General features: G+C 41.9%; 1 protein-coding gene across 1 annotated transcript; it reads right to left on the bottom strand.

The window, feature by feature from the left end:
* Positions 1–6,992: 6,992 nt before the first annotated feature.
* Positions 6,993–21,714, bottom strand: CIMIP6 (ciliary microtubule inner protein 6). The gene is given in 6 exon segments (XM_087774139.1): positions 6,993–7,315; positions 7,318–7,361; positions 8,397–8,508; positions 18,883–19,008; positions 19,501–19,584; positions 21,669–21,714. Coding segments are annotated over 6 exon segments (735 nt in total).
* Between the last annotated feature and the right edge of the window lie 475 nt (positions 21,715–22,189).

Genomic DNA, 22,189 nt, shown 5'->3' with positions numbered 1-22,189 from the left:
CAAACCCGTGTGCAATACCCACCTTCCTTGAGCGCCAGGCAGCTTCTTAACTGCTTCTTGGCTTCTGTAAACTGCATGTTCTTCTGAGTAACTAAAAATTAAACAAAAAGATTAGTATTTTTTAATGATCCCATTGCTCTCATCTCCTCTCAAGTACTGACAAACAGGTTTCAGATTGAAAATGTCCTTCTTGCAGGACAAGTGGAGGGGGATTGGAGGCAGAGGGAAGACCACAGGCCCACCTGCACTGAGCTGTGCTTCTAGACCACCCGTAGAGCTCCCAGTAAATCTCTCTCTTTAGATACTGTTAAATTTAAATAAAATCTTGGTCAGGACAGTGATCGGGACACCAGCACTTGCTCAACAGGATGATTTCCTAGAGTAAACTTAACATATTTTGGCCCTATTATGTTCCTTAGCCATTACGCTTGGTGTTTACTCACTTCCTATCGCATATTCCCCACTTTCACCCATGGTTTGAACCGCGGTGTTTCACAGACACTCTGTGGCTGCACAAACCACTTCCCCTCCCACATGCAGTGACAGCAGTTGTATTCAGAGAAGAGTTCTAGTAGGAACTTCCATGGGTCACAGCTTAATCCCCATTGATTTGTGCCAAAGAAACGCAATGACAGGGCTGTGTCCTTTTTCAAAGACTGCAGTTTTGTCCTGCTCCCATTACTTACTACAAATGGGAAGGGCGTATTAAACTGAGGTTCCATTCCTTTTGTTAGGCTGGAACCACTGACTTTGCAATTTCATTAACTTGCGACTAGATGAAAGCCACAGTCCTCTGAGACAATTAGAACATAAAGTGCCGTTATGGGGCCGGATCCAACTACTGTTAAAGCCTATGGCAGCATTTCCATTGACTTCAACCCCACCCTATAACTAAAGATTGACTGGAAAAGACTTAATAGTACATTGCAAGTGATTTTGATTCTAAAGTGTATTCTGTTCCTACCGGTAGCAGCTGCTGCTTTATTAAACGTGCTGACCATCCACTGCCACAATGCACACAGATAATGCCACATGTCACAGAAATATGAGGGTGTTACTGCTTAAGCTGACATGTAAAAGGACAGCATGACGTAATGCTTGAATACAGCCATCTCGGGCTGCTTCACTGCTCTTCACAAGTAGCCAGGCATAGAAGAGAGGTGCAAGCAGCAGCCAGCCCGCCTTGTAAACGTAGCCTCGGTGCTGCAGTTCTGTGAATCAAAGCCTAGGGCAGGATACCACTCCCAACCCATGACTGGCCGTCAAGTCTGGTAATAAGCCATGATGTCATGTATTTCAGCTATTTTGGCATTCCTGTTATGGAAGGATAGAATTGATGAACTTGCCACTGGACTGGAAGCAGACACATCCTCATGAAGCACCGCTCAGCCGAGGGCAACACCAAACATTTTATGCTGATCAGTGACAGACTAATCTATTGCAATTGCAACTGTTGATTAATTGTAAGAGGTTTCAGACATTAACTAGCCCAACCATATAGATTAAATCTCACAAGTTCTGTTAAATCAGGGCTATAGAGACAATAACATGCCTAATCATTCACTGTCTTCATTCCACAATGCAAATGCAAAAATCTTGAATAATGCTGCCTTCAACTTATCTAGAATGGGATTTCCTGCACAACTGTGGCATCTTTTCCCACATTTCTTTTCAAGAACATCTGACTTAACAGAGCTCTGCCCATCCAGGTGTGCAGACAGACTGGTAACTCACGTCACAAAGTGACAGACCAATGACCCAGACACACTGGGTAGCACAGCTTCTAAAGGAACTCCTAACAACATGCACGCATGTCTAACTGCCTAATTCCTACCCACCATCCTGAACCATATCTCTGGGGATAGAAAAAAAAAATATCCATCTTCCCTGAAGCTCCTCTTATATTTATATATTCAAAAGCACTGTGGAGAAAAACATTGACACCTCATTGACAAGAGCTTCTCACTGCCTGGAAAGGAGGAGTGTGTTATGGAGCAAAACACGCAGCCAGGAACTGCAAGAAGCCTCAGCCATAAGTTTTGCCATTTTATGCTGGACTGTACCAATCACAAACTGAGCTCACGGCAGGATTCTGCTGCTTTCCATCACCTCAAGCAGGACAGAGAACTTCCTAGTGCCAGTAGCCTGTATTAGTACAAGAACATTTCTATAGCAGGGTTACAGAGGCTGCTAGTGCATCCCTTACAGTGAAAAATTCTCTCAGGGGCTGAAAGAGAGGCACTACACATTCTGTACAGTTACTCTGCTAATAGGATCCATGTCACCAGCAAAAGACAGCACAGTCTGTCTAGTTTGTAAAGGTTGAGCAATTCACATCACAGCTGGACCAACTGGATTTTAGGCTGCCCTCCAGACTCAATTTCACTGCACAGGATGGTCAGGAAGAGCCGAGTGTGGAAGCAACAAGTGCAGCCACCAATTCTCCTTTATCCCATCATTTTTTTAACATTTCTCCACACTTATGCCTGATTTAGATAGCTACAAGTCTCCAGACCTAAGCAGACACAAACATTCAGACACAGAGGTAACATTAAAGACCTGCCAAATGAAAGACTAGACTGCAGCAGAGTGAAACCTGAAGGCCAGGCCAACGCCTGCTCACTTCTCCCTTCATTTTGTCTCATGAAAGCAGGACAAGACAAGCCCAGACTCCACTCACACCCCAGGGAGAATAGCAGTGGGGACACTGTCTAATAACCTCTCCCATGAATGAATCCTCTCGCCCCATGGTAGAAGCCTTCTTTTTTGGCACAGGGGGATAATCTGCGTCTCCTCGCCGTGCCAGCATGGGTGACTGTAGGTTGGGTTGGTGACCTGTGAGAACATAACTGCTTTTGTCCTCCCACTGTTGCCTTGAAGGATTTTTTTAGCTCACAGATCAATGACCCAGACACACCGGGTAGCATAGCTTTGAAAGAAATTCCCCATGACCGAGCTCCTAACAATACATCCAAATGTCACAAAAAGTCAGTAAACACACTGAAGATTCAAGCGCACATTCTGGACAGCAATACTGGGAACTTCTGGTTTTAGTATCCACTACAAAAAGTCCTAAAACAACAGCACATTTCAAAGATTTTACTATTTTTTTTTACTCTCACTCACAAAATGTCTGATTAATAAAAAAAGTGATAAAACAAGACCCATCCCTTCCACATTGCATTTCTTTCCTAATAATAGCCCACGCTCATGTCAAAATGTGAGAGAGAAGGCTTAGGAGCCTTCTGCCAGAGCTCTCTCACAAAATTCTTCCCTTGCAGCTTCCTTCCGGACTGAAGTTTGCCACCTGGGAACAACCCATGAAGACTGCTTCTGAGCCCTGAGGAACAGAACAGCTCACTGGGGATGTGCAAGGAGCAAATACCTTGGTTTGTGGCCAACTTCTGTGTAGCCTTCTGTCAAACCTAGCAGTGGGAACGCCTTAGAGCGGTAAACTCCTCTGTTCCACCGTACAGCACTTGGCACGGTGGAGCCCCATATGAGAACTAGAGGTCCTGGGCACCAGGGAATACAGGGGCTTAGCCTAAGTTGTGTGTATATCTGAAGAAACAAACGGAACACGGAAGGATGAGGAAGATTTATCTCGGATTTTTCTTCCTTCTAGGACAGGAAGGTTCTGTGTGTTATATCATTTGATGATGTCACTGATAGAAGAGAAAGCTATCTTCAGAATACAGAAATGGATTTTGTGACGAGTTCAAACTAAATGAAACTGATTTCTCCATACGTACAATGACTAATGAAATGCTTTCACTAATGCTCGATGAAAATAAGTATCACCAACCAAACAACAAATCTGTTAAAGTAACAATCTGAGAAAGCAAAGATAAATAAACTTGGATAATGGACATTCCAGGGCACACAGCAGAGGGACACAATCAAACAGCCAGTACAGTTACTACGAGTTCACCAGAGAAGCTCAGAACAAATGAAATATCTTCAAAAAGTAGATCTGACATAGACGAGAAGTCATCAGAAAGATTAAAGCACAGGTATACTGGTGTGGTACAGGGCAGGATAGGCACTGGACTGTGTATTTATAGTCTGATTAATGTATGAATTAAACTGTGTACAAAATAAACTACACAACATGAAATGCTTTTAGGAAATATGAATCAGAGCCTGGAAACATTTACTCATGTAAGCCACGAGTTACTCACAAGTAGAAACCAGTCACACTAGTAAGGATTTAGGCAGTCTGACCATTTCTACTGGAACATGGACAGTAATAACAGCGATTATTAATTTTAAAATTATTCTCATTGTAATGAAAGAAATTTAACTCTGAACTTGTCCATGGCACCTGCTGATTCTTTAGATCATTTTTAAATTCAAGAACACAAGTTCCCTCAGACTCCTCCTTTGATGACATGGGTTAGTAGTCCAACTTCTTTTTCAAGTGACGCTGCCTTTCCTTTGACTTTAACGAGCATCATTATACTGCCTTGGTACAACTGAATAATGCACAGGCCTAATGGTTGTCCTGTGGCAATAAATTTTCTGATTTAATTTGGCATGGACATGCCCTCTTATCCTGTAACAGACATTTCTTCATTATTTAAAGTGATAATACCTGTACTTCTAATGATATTTGCTCTACTTGGAGAATACAGAATTAATTTATTCAGGAAGGTGAGCTGGCATTGACAGAGGCTCCAAGAAACTCCAGACGGGAGAGAAAAATATTCATAGAAGTACGATTTTGGAAAACACAGTTGATGTGCGCTACGTGCAGTTTGCACAGGACTACAAATAAGACAGCCCACGAACAAGGTTCAGGTGCTTCTGCAGTGATAAAATTAAAGCTGGTTAGTGAAGATGCTCTGGGCACTCATGAGACTGAAAAGGCATTAGATGCAATGGCAACGTCCTCTCCATCTTGCTAACTTGGTCTTCCATTGATTCTAATTTTAGCATTTTGTTCTTTTAAGACATCTTGTCTAGAATTGTGCTTCGCAAAACTTAACAGAAAATTAATACAGTTTTGGGATCTGTGTGTGTGTTATATAAATATCCAATTAAAAATAACGCTGGGCTTCTGCTACTTCAAGTGAAAAAAAAAATCCATCCTGAGAAAGTATGCAAGAGTGCCAGGGATGCAGAGCTGTTTTCCCCTTTAGCTATTAAGTTGTTTAACTAAGTGCCTGGAATACCCTAACTGCATTCTCTATGACTGCAAGAAGAACTGAACTTAGATATTTTAGCTGATAGCTTTACTGAGATATTCATATTTTACTGTGCTGACCTCTGAGGTCTGACATCGTAGGTTTATTTAGAACGTACTAGATGTCCCAAAAGGCTGTAATTCATTTCAGGATTGGCTCTTATGCCTAATATCTGTGTTGGTGTTTGTACAGAGTGTTTTAGTTCTTTCTGATTTTACCCTCTCTTCTACTCCCACTCCCCATACTTTGTCAAGTTACTTTAAAAACTTACAGCTCATTATGAAAAATGAAAAGTTGTAATGCACAGGATCAGGAAAATCCCCACTATGCTACAATAGCTACAGATCTGATCATTTTGGTGAGACCTACAAATGCCAATTTATTATTAATCTGGCAATGATGGTCGAAACTGAAGAGGTGCAGCTAGTAAACTAGTGCAGTTTTCATTGGTACCAATGGAAGCTGAGTTTGTACAACGGAAGGCTAAATTGGAGCAGTTTCATACATTTTTCTGTTAACTGAAGAAAACCAAAGAATTATCACAGCATGTTGTACAGGGGTGTGTGTTCATTTTGGTTATAACACAGGATCTAAAGCACTAAGTAAACACTACCTCAAATAATGTTCCCCAAAATGTTCAAGGATTATTTTCCCATTTTGCTACCAGTCATCGAGAGAAAAAAACTTAAAAAACATGTAAGTCTAGTAGGATTATATATAGTTAAGACAAGTATGTCTTTCTTGAAGTAGAAAGCTGGCAGTTGATTTTTCATTACTCTCACTGCAGCGAAGTGCACCCATGAACTCCTCTAGCGTGTAAGAGCGGCCAGTTTGAGAACTGCAGGTGATAACTTGCTCTCGTCTGTTTTATGAAAAAGCCGCAAGTTAAATTTTTGAGTTAAAATGCTGCGTCTCTCTGACACAAGAATACAGGGGAAAATCTGTTGGGAATACCAGTGAAAAGTACAGGGAAAAATACTGGAGAAATATTCTTAAAAAAACCTTGTCCTTCAGTCTCTTGAACAATTGTTTTGTTTTAGTATGGAGGGAAAGCCTAGAGTAAATTAGCTGTTTTCTTGTTTCATGTGCTCTAATATGAAAAAAAATTATAGACTTAAATCATACGTAGAAGCATTCTCTTCTCCCTCAAAGGGCTTGCTCCAAGGGTTTGTCTTCATTAGCTGTAGAGAACGGTGACATATTTTTGCATTCCTGTGGACTGCAGCAAATTGTCCCTCTTGGCTGTCATTGTTTCCTACGGAAGCAACAATGGCTTCCATTTATCACAAGCTGACACCACATGGCATGCAAAATTACGTTTCACACTGCAGCATCCAAAGAGACGGTGTAAATAAAAACCATTTACGTAAAACACCTAGCAACCAGCAAAAAAATAAGAGTATAGCTGGTTTGATAAATAAAGTACCTTTTCATGAATCACAGTGACTGCTACTTCTAACCAGCAGCTCCGAAAGTGTTAACTAATTTAAAAACCATCTTACGGAATGTATAGAAAGAATCCAGAGGCTGGTGCTCCGGGGAAGGCAGTGAAATTTCACCATCAAAAAAAGGTTCTGATAAACACACAGTTTTCTAGAGACATCAAAGCATGGTGCAGCTGTTAGTACATCAAAGTAGTATTGTGTTCCCTCCAACAATTCACTGGTGTCAGCTTGTGTTTGGCGTTATTGATATTAGAATAAGCAAATGCACCGGTCTAACAGTGACTCTGGGCTCTTTTTGTTTCAGTTGCTGATGGTGGTATCAGCATCTGCATGTTTTTACATACAGTAGGTAACCACCCCCTCATCTATCGAAGGCCATTTCATTGTAGGATATAAAGGGCTCCTCCCCAGCAGGGCAGCCAACATCCACTTCAGTTGTCTGAGAAATGCCTGAACTTTTGTGTCCTCTCACAGGAATTCTGGGGTATGCCTTGGCTATTTCTCTGACGTCTGGTTTTGATAAGTGATTTTCAGAGCCTACTGTCTCCTAGGAATTCTGCAGGAAGAGACTGGGTGAGGTCATTCGGCTTTTCACTGAGTTTCCTTTCTCTGGTTTTGGCCGTTCTAGTGAACATGACCCTCTAGCACTCGGGAATATTTCTGTTCCCTTAGGAACTATCGACCACTTGCTGGTTTTATCTCTGCACACACAAAAGCTCCATGTCGCCGGACGGGGAAACAAGGTTGACATTAACCAGGGGAACATAAGCAGCTCGTAGATGCAGCTGTGAGCTGAGTTCATTTATTAGCTCAAGTGCTGGCAAAGCTTACACTTGTTTCTCGGCCTCTCTACTGGCCATTAGCCTGGGTCCGAATAGCTGAAGGCAATGGAATAATAGCTGGTTTGTCAGCCCATTTTATTCATGAAATGGGGCACGGCAGGAATACTTGGAAAGAAGCAACAAGTAAAAGAAAATGCATCTTATTTTCTCTGCTTCACAACCACTCTGCCTCAGAGAGTGTGTGACTTGCATACGGTTCTTCTGTATGAGACTATTCATATCAGATTTCATTTCTTACTACATGGGTTGCTATGGATACGATTCTGAACTGCTGCTTTTGTAGGCCAGGAGATTTATGACTGCATCCCAAATGATTTTGCTCATCGGGGTCACACAAGATTTTTTTTTTTAAATAAACAGAAGTGGAAAGAAACATACCCTGTGTTTCTCAAAATATTTTTTACAACCAAATCCTGTATTTTGGATCTTTTTGAAGTCTATCAGAGTCTGCGGATCAGTTCCCCATTTATACTAAGTTACTGATTTGTAAGAAACGCATAACCATACAAACACCTAAGAGCCAAGGCCTGGCAAAAGTTAAGGGTCTGTATCAAAACAGACCCTTGCACATTAGCCCTTGTTCTAATCTCACTCATTTCAGCTTTTTCACACACAAAGGCAGCTGGGTTCAGTGAAGTCACAGCATAAACAGACTCTTTAGAAATCCAAATCATGTGACTTATGATTAGGTTATTGTTTATCAGAACTACAGGAAGCCTGGGTGCTACAACACACACAAATACAAAATGGCGCATGTACAAGTAATACAAAAGAGCATGTCATTAATCTTAACTGCTAGCAATTCTAAATCATCTGACAACAAATATTCATATCAAACAGACAGTCGGAAGTGCTGGGATAAACATACTCCTCCGCCTTCCTGGATGCTATTAATCATACAGGATGCACATTGTCTTACCGTTCCTCGGACGGGTTCATTAGCAGAGCCTCTGGCATTGTACCGATGGCTAAAGGAGGTCTGTTCCTGTAAAATCTCTAGAAGATCTTCAGATGGTCTAGGAGTTGCAACTGGAACTGAAAAATAGAATACTGTTAGGGAGCACTCGTACTACGTGATCCAAGGTAGCCCACACAAACACGCTCCGTGCTGCACAAGAGATAAGTGATAGCTGCTTCTCTTGAACTGCTCAAGTTACCTTGCCAGACAAATGAAACCACAACATTTGCACAAGGGGAAGTGGGCACTAGGAGCTGGACACTCAGCTGTGCTTGCACGCGTCACGGCGACGCAAGGTTTTGTTGAGCTCAGGACAACGTTGCTGAAGTGGCTTCAGAGCAGTGGCTTTGCTGGGGTCAGGATGAAGGCCAGACAGATTTTGGAAAAGCATTTCAGTGTGACCACTTCTAAAGTGCAGGACAGAAAAGGCCTGTCAGGTCACTTGGCAGGTGCTTGAATGTTTCTTATGGTATCTTTCTCCCTGATTTCCCATGGACATTTTACCTCTTCACATTACTCATCCCCTCTGCAGGACAGTTTAGAAACTGCACCATCAACGATGCAGTACCAGTTGCCACTACATCTTTATCAGCAGTCTTCCAGGCAATTTTGCACCCATTAACACAACAGTATTGCCCTCTAAATGAACATGAATGATTTTCACCGTTAATATTTAATGAAACACAGACTGACCCATTACACTGGACCGTGACGCATCCAGGCACAAGAGAAAGAAAATAAATGTCAAGCACAATTTAAATACTCTGTATCGAATTCTCCAAAATGACCAGCAATTTTGAATTTTCAGCTTGCGATGTGGCATAAGACCAGATCCACTGGTGGACAAGTGCGCAAAGCTTTCTGCAAAGCAGGGCTGCTTAAAGCGTTTCAAGTGGGTCAGGCTGTCTCACTAATCACTGACGAAATGTAGGCTACTGCACTTCCATTTGCACAGTGGTAGCACAGCTAAGTTGTTAGAGTCATTAGGACACAAAACCCTCAAATAAACCCCAAATGAGGGAGCAGAGCTGGAATAGAGTAAATTTACAGTTGGCATCCCCATGATACAACTAGCAGCACATGAATAGATGCTGACTTATTGCGATGCTGTTGCTGGACCAAGACCTGTATCTGCCGAAAGATCCTAGTCTTGTTGAAAAATATAGACGACAATAATGATATTCCATTAATATGTTGAGAGGTGTCTGTAACTAGATAATTATTAACTTCAAAACAGCACATTTTCTCAAAAAAAAAACCGAACAAAAAACACATAAAAGAATTGTAATTGGCCTACATCAAGCTCTCTGCTGCGACAGCCAGACTGCTCCTAGTAACTGAACCGACTAATTTAAGGACATCTATTTTGGTAACATGCACCATCATACAGAAATAGTGGTCCATGGGCCCCATATAGCTGCAAACGGCAGATCAGGTATGTAAGTCTAAGTCCGATAACCTAAAGTCCTTTGTTAGCGTACTAGCAGCGGAAACAAGATATGCCACTGAGAAGACAGGGAAACAGAGGTCAACAGCACAAGTTCCTCAAGGTCAAAATAACCAACAGCCCGCACCTAAGCGCTTGGCTGCCAGGCACAGCAGGCTAAGGGGGAACGCCTGTGAAACCCACTACGTGAAATCAATCTCCCAGTCTTTTCGCAAACCGGTCGCCTCAATGAGGTTGTAATTAACACGGAGCAGCTTGCCAGATTAGCGTATGGCTAGTATTGAGAAATATACTGAAGACCGTTAATTTGCTGGAAGTAGGTAATTAGTACTAACTAGTGATTCTGAAGACAGAGCAGATCTACATTCAAGTATAGCGCTAGCAGTTTTGGGCCACGCATCTTCTACTCAGCAATTCTAGAGCAATGCTGGGCAACGATAATAAAAGCTCACACCTTGGTCTCACTAGCTACAGAAGGGGAACAGCAATACCTACTTACAGCCTGGAAGTGCCAATAGAATTGTTGAAGTTCCTACAAAAGCGCATGCATATATGGATTTATAGCTGGTCATGGAGCCCTACAAGCTTGAAGCGTGCCTGGAGCTAGGCGATACACATTTAGAATTAATACTCCTTTATTTGTACAGAGAAGGAAGTGTTTATTTTGGTAGAACTATAAATTGCCTATCTGATACCTGATGACAGTGTTTAATAACTGCATCTAGATACGCAACTGAGGAAGACCCTATAAGTGAAAAATAAGGTTAGATGGAAATTCTAGTTCCCAATTTTCATATTGGAATACAGAGGCAAGAAAGACATTCATATCAACCATGGTAGTAGCTGTATGTACAACACTGCTATCAGACTCTTTCTGCTGCATGGAAAATACCATTCTTTAAAGACAAGGTAGAATCTGAATTGCTCAAAACCACATGTGAATAATGCCGTTGTTGAAATTTTGAGTGTGCATGTGGTTCACATAAAAGTAGTAAGGATTGTTTCCTCAGTATCTGAACACCTGCACAGAAGATCAGAACTATTTTCTTAATAAATTACTCACAAAGTAAGTTTTGTTAGCTTTTGAATACATTATCTTTCCTGAGACATTTCAGCACATTAGTTTTGCAAATTAATCTTCTGTAAAAAGACATGAGTTCATTTCTCTCAGTGGCATTTTAGGCATCAGAAATCTATTCATAATATATTATGTAAATATTCCAGTAGAGAGCCTTAATAAGTCGATATTTCCAATAAATAACTAAAAAACCCATGCGCATGACTGAAAAGAAGAAAAACAAATTTGGCGCTCTGCTTTCCTTTCACAACACTGTCAGTCATCTTAGGCAGAAACAAGAATCCTTGTCTTTCAGCACTCTGACATTTCACACCATGTGCGTACAAGTCTTGCATGATGAGGATCGCAAGGGTGGTCAATACGCATCCCCAAGACACTCCAGCGACATCCCTGCAAACACTTCCAGAGTTAAAATGCTAATCTAGTCACTTCCCTAAATTTAATGTGTGTGTTGGAGAGCGATTTGATATGTTCATTATTCTCAGCTAGAGGAATTAGCATTGCTGCAGTGATTTGAATGATTCTGCCCACTGTGTCTCACAGTTGCAAAGGGTTTTTGGCTGTAGAATTAAAAGCTTGACAGTTGCTCACAATTTAGGGAGTGAAAGAATGCATTTTTTAGAACTCCATACTGAGATTATCCAAAAGGACTGGCCTGGCTGTGACACAGAAACAAGCCTGCGTCTCCCTAACAGCCTGCCTGTGTGTTTTTCAAACGGGGTCACACAATACATGCGCAACATCCACTGCAGGTTTTGTACTGCTGGCGCCGATGCTTCTGGAAGGATGCAGTGATCCTTCATTGGCTGGATCCTAATAAGCTGGGGCAGGGTCTGGAGCACAAGTCTTACGAGGAGCGGCTGAGGGAGCTGGGGTTGTTTAGTTTGGAGAAGAGGAGGCTGAGGGGAGCCCTCATCGCTCTCTACAGCTACCTGACAGGAGGCTGGAGCCAGTTGGGGTCGGTCTCTTTTCCCGAGTAACAAGCGATAGGACAAGAGGAAACGGCCTCAAGCTGCGCCGGCGAGGTTTAGGTTGGATATTAGGAAAAATTTCTTCAGTGAAAGAGTTGTCAAGCATTGGACCAGGCTGCCCAGGGAGGTGGTTGAGTCCCCATCCCTGGAGGGATTTAAAAGCTGGGTAGAGGTAGTGCTTAGGGACATGGTTTAGTGGTGGGCTTGGCAGTGCTAGGTTAACAGTTGGACTTGGTCATCTTAAAGGTCTTTTCCAACCTACACAATTCTATGATTCTGTGATCAAGCAGCTTTGCTCCAGTGTTGGTGGTTCAGGGAACTGTAGATAGCTGGAGAACTTGCAGAATATTTTAAAGTGGTGGCTTCTTCATATGTTAAAAATACCCCCCCTTCCAGCAGCCTTTAGCTTACCACCTCCCTGGGGTGCTTGATGCAGCAGAAGTCAGCAGGGCCTTGACATGGAGGAATCTCACCACTGAAGTTTGAAAATTATATTAATCTGTTTGTGCAGCAATATGCAACTAGTTTGATACTTTACGAACAAGAAACCCCACAAAACAGATGGGTTTGGTAGGTGCAGGGCATCTAAAAATCTGTGCAAAGAGCCTGCATTCCAGCTGCACAACTTCACAAAACTAGATCGAGCTGTTAAAATACCTTTAAGGAGTTGGGTTAAGAAGAGGGGGAATCCTTATAAGCCTCAGCAGGCAATAGCCCATGCAGCCAAGTTAGCACATAAACCAGCACCAGCTATTGTTTTATTGGATTCCTTTGGCGGGGGGGACGCTGAGCAGGAAGGAATTTTTATGCATATATGCATACACAAAAGGACTATTTTTTCATCTATGTAAAGTCAAAACATACTGGAACCATAAATTACATCCTGGATAAGTGTTCAGAGTTTATATCCTTTTAAGGAATACGGCCTAAAGTTAGCACCCCACTTCCAAGGTATAATCTTCCATCCCTGTTAGATGCTGCTGCCTGATCGCAGCCAGACAACTGGCTCAACACCAAGATCGCAAATGTGCCAACATATGGAAACAATTGCTTTCCTTTTGATTGGAAACGACATATTCTGGATGTGTGCACAACATCCCCCATCAATCATCCAAAATGGTTCATTATTTGGACTTAAACTTATTATCCAATAGAAGATCCCTAGAGCCTTGCGTGAAGGGTAGGAAAGATATTTACACACCCCAGAAAGCAAAAGAGCCTCTGCATGGTGATAGCTTGTCTGAGCCACGCTGCGTCCTGACGGAGCTGGATTCCTTCTCTGTACAAGGTTGTGTTTCAGGCACCAGCATTGATGTTGCTCAACTTCATACAAAAGCAGCTAAATCTTGAAATTATACCTGCACAGGAAGGTTGTGCCGGCTGCTGATCACCCCTGGGACTCCAGAAAATCTCCACACATTGGCAGTCTCAGCAAGAGAAGTGAGGGGAAAGGTTTAATAGTGAATATTTGACCATAGATTACATGCTTTGACACCAGTAACAGCCTATCTGTCGCAATTAAGTTGCAATGGCAGAAGGCCTGCAACACAAGGAAAAAATCAAGAGGATTTTTGTTGAACCCGCATGGCTGATCTGGAGATAGAGAGATCAGGAAGGCAAATTCCTGCTGAGAATGCAAAGAAAGTCTGGTTCAAACAGTTTTCTGGGCTCATACAGCAAAGAATAGTGAAGGGAAACAAAGGCAAATAACTTTCTAGAGAACTGCCAGTATAAGTGAAAAGACAGGAGAGGTCTGGTTTTTTTAAAATCAGTAAACCCTAGCAGTGGTGGTACTTTTGGATGCGTTTTTGGAGTTACTCTGGGCAGAGGCCTTACACATCCCAGGAACAGGCCCACAAACCGACAATGAAATTGTAGCATAATGGAGGTGAATGTATATTTTACCATTGCTTTCAATAAAGCCGGGGTTCACGTGAATGTTTGAAAACTACTGGTGATAGGACTGACTATTTCACGTTAATGTAAATTCTGAAATTAGTTCTTCTAGGAATTATAGAAAGAGAGAGGCTTTTGCATGGAGGAGAAGTAGGCAGAAGCACATCCAGCTGTAACATACAGCGGACAGAAGCGATCAATGGGGCTTTTTGGCAAGAGGAAGACTATTATGATGATTAAGGTCCTACATGGGCAATCAAAAGAAATAGACTCAATTCCCCCCTCTGTACGGCCTTCCTACAAGAACAAACACAAGTCTCTCAAAGGCAGATTTTCAAATGTATTTAGGCACTTGAAGGTGCAGACAAGTGCCAGGTAGGATTTACAAATGCATCTATGCAGGCTCGATGTTTATCGGCACCTGTCCGTGTCCTTTGGGTCCCCTATCTGCAAGAAGATTACAGATGTCATCTATTCAGATCACAGCCAAATTCTACCTTCAGTCGTACGCCCAACATTTCCATGTAAGTGGAAAAGAGGAGTGAGCTCATATCTAAGGATGGGACTTAGCCCAAGTAGAATAGGAAAAAGGCTTTGCTGCATGACAAAAATAGGCCGAGTGCCTTGTCACATCTGACAAATGCCTCAGATGGCATAGCACAGATTTGTGGCGGTGCTATTAAAATAGATTATATTTCCACTGAAGAAACTGATTTCTTGTCACAGGTAGGTTGGTAGCCGCTTTCTCACTGGCAGTGAAAATGGGTCTCAACATCAGTGGGTAGCAGGGAACCAACACTTATACTGTTTTGAGAATTCATTCTTAATGCATCCCCTTACTGCCATGTGTTGATGAGCTCTTCCAGGCTGGATTCTGCAGACCATAGAGCTCCTCATCCACACCTATTCACAAGAGCTACTCACATGAAAGGAGAAAAGAAAATTCCAGTCATTTAGAGCACAGGTTGCAAAATCAGGCCCTTTCTTGCTAAAAGCAGGGTGTGATGATCTGCCTGGATTTGGATGTTTTCAATCACAAAATAGAAGTAGGTCAGACCATCACCTAATATACATTCATGAAGTCACTGGCCCCTGCTGCAGACAAGGATCCAGGTAGTAGCTCTGATCCACTGCTGCTGCCTGCTAATAGTAGTTAATTTGTGTTCCTTTACAGTCTTTCTGCATTTATCTTTTGTAAACAGAAAGGCCATATTAATAAATAACACTCGAGGAACTGTGTTTTAGTTGTGAATACAAACTGTGATGAGTCACACAAAACCCACAAGACAGCGGATGAGAAACCAGCTTGCTTTTCCTATAATAAAAGCTGACCGCCCAAGATGAAAAGACCAGGGCCTCTAACTCATTTGGGTTTGAAAAACCAGAAGTGGGCAATTACATTTTCCAACAGATACCGCTCTGGCACAGGAGAAATATTTGTTGATCTGACTCTAGCTGGCAGACAGGCAGTTGTTGGGTGTGTACCGCACAAAGAATACTTTCATTTTTTGGCATGGTATAGCATTGCTGAAATACCAAAGACCATGGCTAATTAAGTGGAGTGATGGAACAGAATGATTTGATGATAAGATTTAATTGGTATGAACATTCTCATAGACTCGTTATTGTATCTGTCTGGGAGGGCCAGACATTCAGCTGTGTTAAGCATTGCTCAATTGTAGCTGAGGGGGTAAAGGGCACACGGGTGCCCTTTACTCGCGCTCGGTCCTGGGACTGCTCAGCAGTCGGATCTCAGGGTGCAATTCAGAGTAGATTGTACCAGTCTTCTGTGGCCCCAGCCTGCTGTCACAGGAGCTGAAAATCGCCGGGAACAGTCATAACCCCTTGCCCCTGCCATGCCCCCGCAACGACCGCTGGGGAATGGAGGTACATGGGAGCTACCACAGCAAACCTGCACCACCCAGAGACCGTGCCACGGAGAGCAGGACTGCTCAAGCTGCTTCACACCAATCGATGGAGCACAGACCAGGACCCAACCATAAACTGCGCAAATGCTGTTGCTTTCAGTTGATTATTTCTGGTCTTTCATAATAAAGCTGATTATCTTAACTTTCTCAATGAGAAACAGGGCTTGGATAAGCCAGTTGGAACTCAATAGCATCATACTTGTTCCACGGCTTGGCTAACACAATGAAACAGGTTCCTCCCAATATTCTCTATCTGTACTTCCACAGAAGCTCTCCACAAGTCCCCCATTTGGGGCTCCAGCACTACCAGTTTAGTACAGTCTGCAGTCTCCAGGGATACAAACAAAGTCTATTTAAGGGCTCCCCCAAGGCCAAAAATCACTGATCAAAGCCACGGAGCAATGACCAGGGTCATATTAGGAACAGTGAACTGGTGTTGCCAAGGGGAAGGGCTTGCATTTCAGAGCATTCTCCTTCCTTGGACATGGATGGATGATCGCAGCATTCTGTTACAGGCCACCTCCATCTGCCTTGACACATGGCCAACATCAAACAGGCAGGAGAGCCAAGATCCTTCCTAGAAGAGCCCAAAAGATTTCTGCCACAAGGGTACATATTATTTGTGTTCAGCACATGTTTAGGTCACCAAGTCAAGCAACATGACACAAGGGAGAGTGTCACAGGCTTCAGGATCCTTCGGGCAAAGGTAGACATAGCCACCACGCTCAAAAGTCATTCTAAATTTCACCAGTCACCTCCGCAAAAGCTCTAACTTCTGCTGCAGAAAGAATGAGAAAACTAAAAGTAATTCCTTAATTGTCTCCTTTACCCTTCTCCTCAATGTTTAGCAAAAGCTGTCATGGTTCCAAATGTGGCTTTTTATTTTCCACTACACAAGCTTAGCTATACACAGTAAATCTTAAAACATTGTTTCATAACTCACTCATATTTGGCTATGGTTTCAATGTAAAATGGTCTACACAATTAAAAAACTTGCAGCAGTTGGGCTATAACAACACCATTTGATCTCTTAACACCAAGTGATACTGTATATACCAAAAACTATACATATGAGTTAACTCACTATTGTCTCCGGCTTTCACTCCTATATGCTAACACTTGGACAGAGACCCCCTGAAGAGTTAAGAGTACCAATTTGCTGACAGATTTGTGCCTATTTCTGTTATGACATTCTTTTTCTATGTTCTCCACTAGCAGAGAAAAAGAGCCAACAACTGCCATTCTCTTTCCCCTCCCACCCTGGAGGAAAGAAAGCCAGCACATGCTAGTTCTTGCTGTAATGCAAAAAAAAAACCAACCAAACACCACTATTTTCTTCGAATGCCGTTTTCTTCCCTTTGCTGCCAGAGATCTTGGGAGCTCCAAAATCTGCCCACTCAGCATCACCTTTGCTTCTGGCTTTGTGGTGTCTTGCAGAATGAATCTGCTTCATAAATTACTAAAGAGAAAGAGCCCTGAGCAAGCAGCCCCTCCTCCTCAAACCAGGGCAGACAAGAAATTGTCCCTCTGTTCAAGGAAACGTCTCCCCTTCTTCCTCTCTTTTAATTACTATAATTGGCAAGGTTTTTTGGAAGGATTTTAGCACTGCATAATCTCTACCCTATTCCCTTCACATCTCAGATTGCTCTGAAACTGCTAACTAGGAAGCCCCTCTCCCCAGACTTGAAAATCTAAGCTTCCTATTAGCCCACAGAAACTGAGCACCTCAGAGCATCAGAGTAGTAGTATTATACTTATTTCAAGTCTATCAGGCTCTGATGGTCAAGAAAATACATTGGGTTCTTAAACAGAGTATAATTTGTTGTGTTTCACAGCGTTTTCTGGCATTAAAATAGTAATTCACATGACTTTTTTCGTTGAAGACAATGCAGTTCAGCCATATCGCACTGGCCTTCAAGAGTGCTGTTACACGCTTGCCACACCACTCTCTGGGAATATCATCTGAGGACAGCGGCAGTCTCTTGTGATCCTCCTGGCATAGTCAGCGAGGGTGTTGGCTCATCAACCAGTTGCCTCCTCAGAATAAATATGCATGGAATCAAGAAATGCAGAATTGCAGCTGCTCTCCAGCAAATTCTTCTTATAAAAGTAAGTGATGAAAATCACAGTAGCAGCAGTTTGAGCTGACTTGCTGATAATACGCTGCTACCAGGCACATAAAGGGACACATTTAACCAGTACTGCTTTCCCAGCCAGTCAGCTCAGCTGTTACAGATATGTGTTTGGATGAGTCTTTCCCTCTCACATAAGTCTGATTTTATGGAAGACTTAGATCCCCAAATGCCCTACTCGCAGAGAATAAAATGCCAGTCATTATGCTGACAAAACACTAGAAAGAGGGAGACAGCCTGTCTGAGAAGTTTTTTTAAAAATTGGTCTAGACTTGCTCTCATTAATTTGCTTTAGAGATAGCTGGGGGAAAGGACAAGAGAATGTATTCTGCCTGCCTCGAGCCCCAGTGAGACAGCCCCTCGCTAGCACTGCGTTAGTCGGGGCTGCAGAAAGTGCAGTGCAGCAGCTGGAAGCCAGCCCTCGGTAGGAGGGCATTCAGTCAGCTAAAGCAGACGCTGCAAACAACTGTCCTCTGACAGCACAATTCAGTCAAGCTTTCTCAAAAAAGTTTCCAGTACCTATACGTTAAGAATAGCTGAAAGAAAGTTCTTACAATCTTACAGCCTCCAGATGCATATTTTTGAAGAAGTATTTCCTCATGTGATCGCTCAAAAAACTTTGGTTTTTGCATGCCAAAGGAACAGTTATTACTAATACAGAGTTATTTAATGGGTGAACTCTGCTAGCAGAGGCATGCAGTTTTTATAACTATTTACTTAGGATGGCAGCTAGTCAGAAGGAAACACCTCACGGGATACCAGTAGGGTAATTCTTAAAACATACTGTTATAAGGAGACAAAAATCATATCTGCAGACAGGTGCTCCCCATGAAGCGTAGTTTGAAGAATGTACCTTATTTGCTATTTCTGACTATAGACAAAAATGGAAAATACAACTTTTAAATCTGTTGGCAGATAGCAATTTTTTGACAGTGTACACAGTGCAATCCACTCAGGTAACTTTAATATTGAAAAAAAAAAAACTTCGAGGGTTCTCACCTATTCCAGATGGAGGCTGTTGCTGACTGAACTCAGCTGGCAAAACCAACTCGTAGACTGGTTTCTGAAGACCAGTTCTTTGGGTGCTCTGTAATTCGGTGGAATACAATGATACATGTGGGACTCCTCAGCTGGCCACCAATGATGCTTTAAAATCAGAAGAAAAAAGATGAAATTCCACATACGCAGCTGAACACAAAGCTGTTATTACACTGTTTCTAAAGCGTCCCCTCAGAACTCTATCCACTACAACAAAACCCTGCCACTACTGCTAAGCCCATTCTGACACCCAATACTAGCCTCCTAAGGAAATAAATTCTGTGGCTACATGAAGTCCCAAACTCATTTTAAATCTTAATTATGGGTTGCTCCAAGGTTGATGGCCTCATTCAGATGTTTAGATTTTTTTTTTTTTTTACTATGGTTATTTCATGCCACATACATATCTACTAGAATACTGAAAGAGGACACGCAAATTGTTCGTACCTGTTTTGTCTCGGTGTCTTTTGCTCCCTTATAGTATATTGGCTGGTTTAGCAACCTTACATTGGAGCTAATTAATCTTGCATAATGTCGTTGGGGATTATTGCGCCACTGATGGACACAAGCAGTGTTTACTTGGGAGAGCTATAAAGTCTCTATTGACAATTCTTGTGCATAGTTCTGGCACGTCAACATTAAATATTCCATTAAGTATTTGGACTGAAAGACAAAAGCAGACAAGAAAAAAATTTTTACACCAATACACATACTCTACTCGTTGGTAATAGTTAAATAAGTTTACACCAGGCAAACGAAAAAATATATTGGTTAAGAAGTCAGTAGGTCCTAGATGATATTATTCACCGCTCTGAAAGCGGAACAGGGTTTCAGTGCAGTTATTCTGGTACAATCTGGGTTTAAGTCTCAGCAAATGCCAAAAACTAGATTCTGTTCTCATTCACACTAATTTTGTTCCAGTTACTCATACTAGAGTAATGAAGGTCAGGTTGTACAAATAGCTGCAGCGAAAGTGTTAATTTCTTAGTTCTTCTAAGTTAAGAATATGACTCATTCACATCTACTATTTGATCCTGAAGGCACAAAACTGATCCAAATTCCTGGACTGGATTGCCTATTTTTGAGATTTTTTTAAAACATTGTTCAGTGTTTTATTCCTGGTTTAGTTCTGTGGAGTTTGTGGTTTGGTTTTTTTTGGTTTTTTTTCCCCAATCTGGCCATGGTGCCAGCTCTCTCAAGTGATAATGACTTGCTAACAGCCAATTTCAAAGGTTTTGACTATTCTTATCAGCTGCTTTGGACACTGATTAGCTGAGGTCTCTACGGCCTCATCAAATACTGTTTTTCTGATTCTGCTTGCCAGCGGTTTCTTTCAACTTATCTTAGTAATCTTTCCCAGAATCCCTCAATCACCTCTCTGTGACTCTTCACAAATATTCTCTTCTTAGTCTCCCTCTCCTTTTTCTTTGTACCACCCCATGACGACATCTCTGATCATACTATTGACACGCTAATAATACGCAGTTACCATTGCCTTCCCCATCCTTTCTTCTGTAGTCTATCATTTTGGTCCGACCCTCCTTTTCAATAGAAACCAAATTAGAAGCAATTAAGTACTTGTTACAAAAGGAAGTAGTTCTATATTACAAAACATTCACCCAGCTAGTTCAGTCATTTCAAGGAAGTAGTGAACTGTACTTTTATTACAGTGATAAAGAGAACAGAACTGATACTGAAATATACAGTTAATGTTTAAAAACAGAAATGCTCTCCATCAAGATCAAATACTGTTTTCTGATAAGGAAGGAAAAGTCTTATGTATGCTGTACCTTGAAGTCACAGACAAGAAATCAGCTTCACAGACCAACAGGCCAGTTTCTCGTCTCAGAATATTCAGCCGATAAAGAGCCAATAAAAATTCACACTGTTAAGTTTCCAACAGCACACTTTCGTACTGAAACATCAAAGTAATCGTTAGCCTTATTGCTACGCCTGGAGGATTGCCCTATGTCACCCAGTACGCAGATACGCAGCAGAAAGCCAGTCTTTCACCTAAGTGTCTCACCTAGCTCTCAAAGAAGTAATTTCTTCCATTGTCATTGATGGAAGAGGGGGATCAGCTCTGAAAAGTTTCCAGTCTAGTTTTATTCTACATACCAATTCTACTTACAGATAAATGTCTTTTATTAACAGATTTTATTGGACTCTGCAAAGATCACAGCTTTTCCTTTTGTGACTTCCTGACAGGTAGCTACAGCAGCATGTGTCAATTCAGGGTTGTTTATCAGGCACTTTTGTTTACTGGTACATATTTATATTTACATATGCAATATGCAAACATCACTTCTTTTAGGGCCTCAGGAACATAGTGTTGATAGGACATTCTGATCATTCAGACAAACCTGCTACTGCAGGCAACTCTGCCATAGGATCCCTTTTATCTATTCACTAGCTCTATCTTAACAATAATTCAGGTTTTGCCCATTACTCCTACTCTCGTCGTACCTGAGCCTCACTCAAAGCCTCAGAGTCAAAAGCCACCTCATCTTCAGTGATGGATTTCTTGGGCCAATAAAACGCCAGTCAGTCTTATCCAAGTATTACCCGTTAGCTAAAAAATGGTTATTCTTTCTGCTGTGACCCTGAGTGCTTACCCCTATAACATAAGCAGAAATAGCAACGACATCCTCTAATACTTTTGTTTCTTTTAAAATGGGTTTAAAAAAAGACAGATTCTGTCTCCTCTCCCAGATTTGGCTCTTCCATCCTATGATTACTGTACTCACCCCAACTGAACCTGCTCCAGTTCAATTTCTTGAACATCTTGTACATTCTCGACTGTCAGACTGCACACAGTAGAATAGTATTAACACATCTCTATCTGTTCTGGGAAGACCTCGTACGGTGCTCCATAGGACTGGATATTTCTATTACTATAGTCTTTCAGGTCATTCAGCTCCTTCTGGTCATCATCCCGATGCTCTCTCCAAATTATGTCTCAAATAAGCACATTTTCACTTCTCAGTGTTAATATTGAACACACACACACATGTATGTATGCGCATGAGTCCAGTAAGACTGACTTTGATGAGCTTTCCCATTACTTGCCCTACAACTCACTGTCTCTGTTCATCAGCTCTTCACCCACTTCCCAATTTTTGAACCAGGGCCTATTTTTTGTAGTTTTACTTCTATGTTCTCATGTTACCGAGGAATTACTGCATCAGTTGCTTGCAAATCAATGTTGATTTGCACTACCATGTTTGTCCTGCCTAGAAAATTAGGTATATTAACAAAACTGTTAGAA

Source organism: Nipponia nippon, unplaced genomic scaffold (genome assembly GCF_047370975.1).
Source record: "Nipponia nippon isolate SJK-2023a ecotype South Korea unplaced genomic scaffold, ASM4737097v1 scaffold_4, whole genome shotgun sequence".
NCBI lineage: Eukaryota > Metazoa > Chordata > Aves > Pelecaniformes > Threskiornithidae > Nipponia > Nipponia nippon.
The sequence above is the reverse complement of the archived record's forward strand: the minus strand, read 5'-3'. Positions and strand labels throughout refer to the sequence as shown.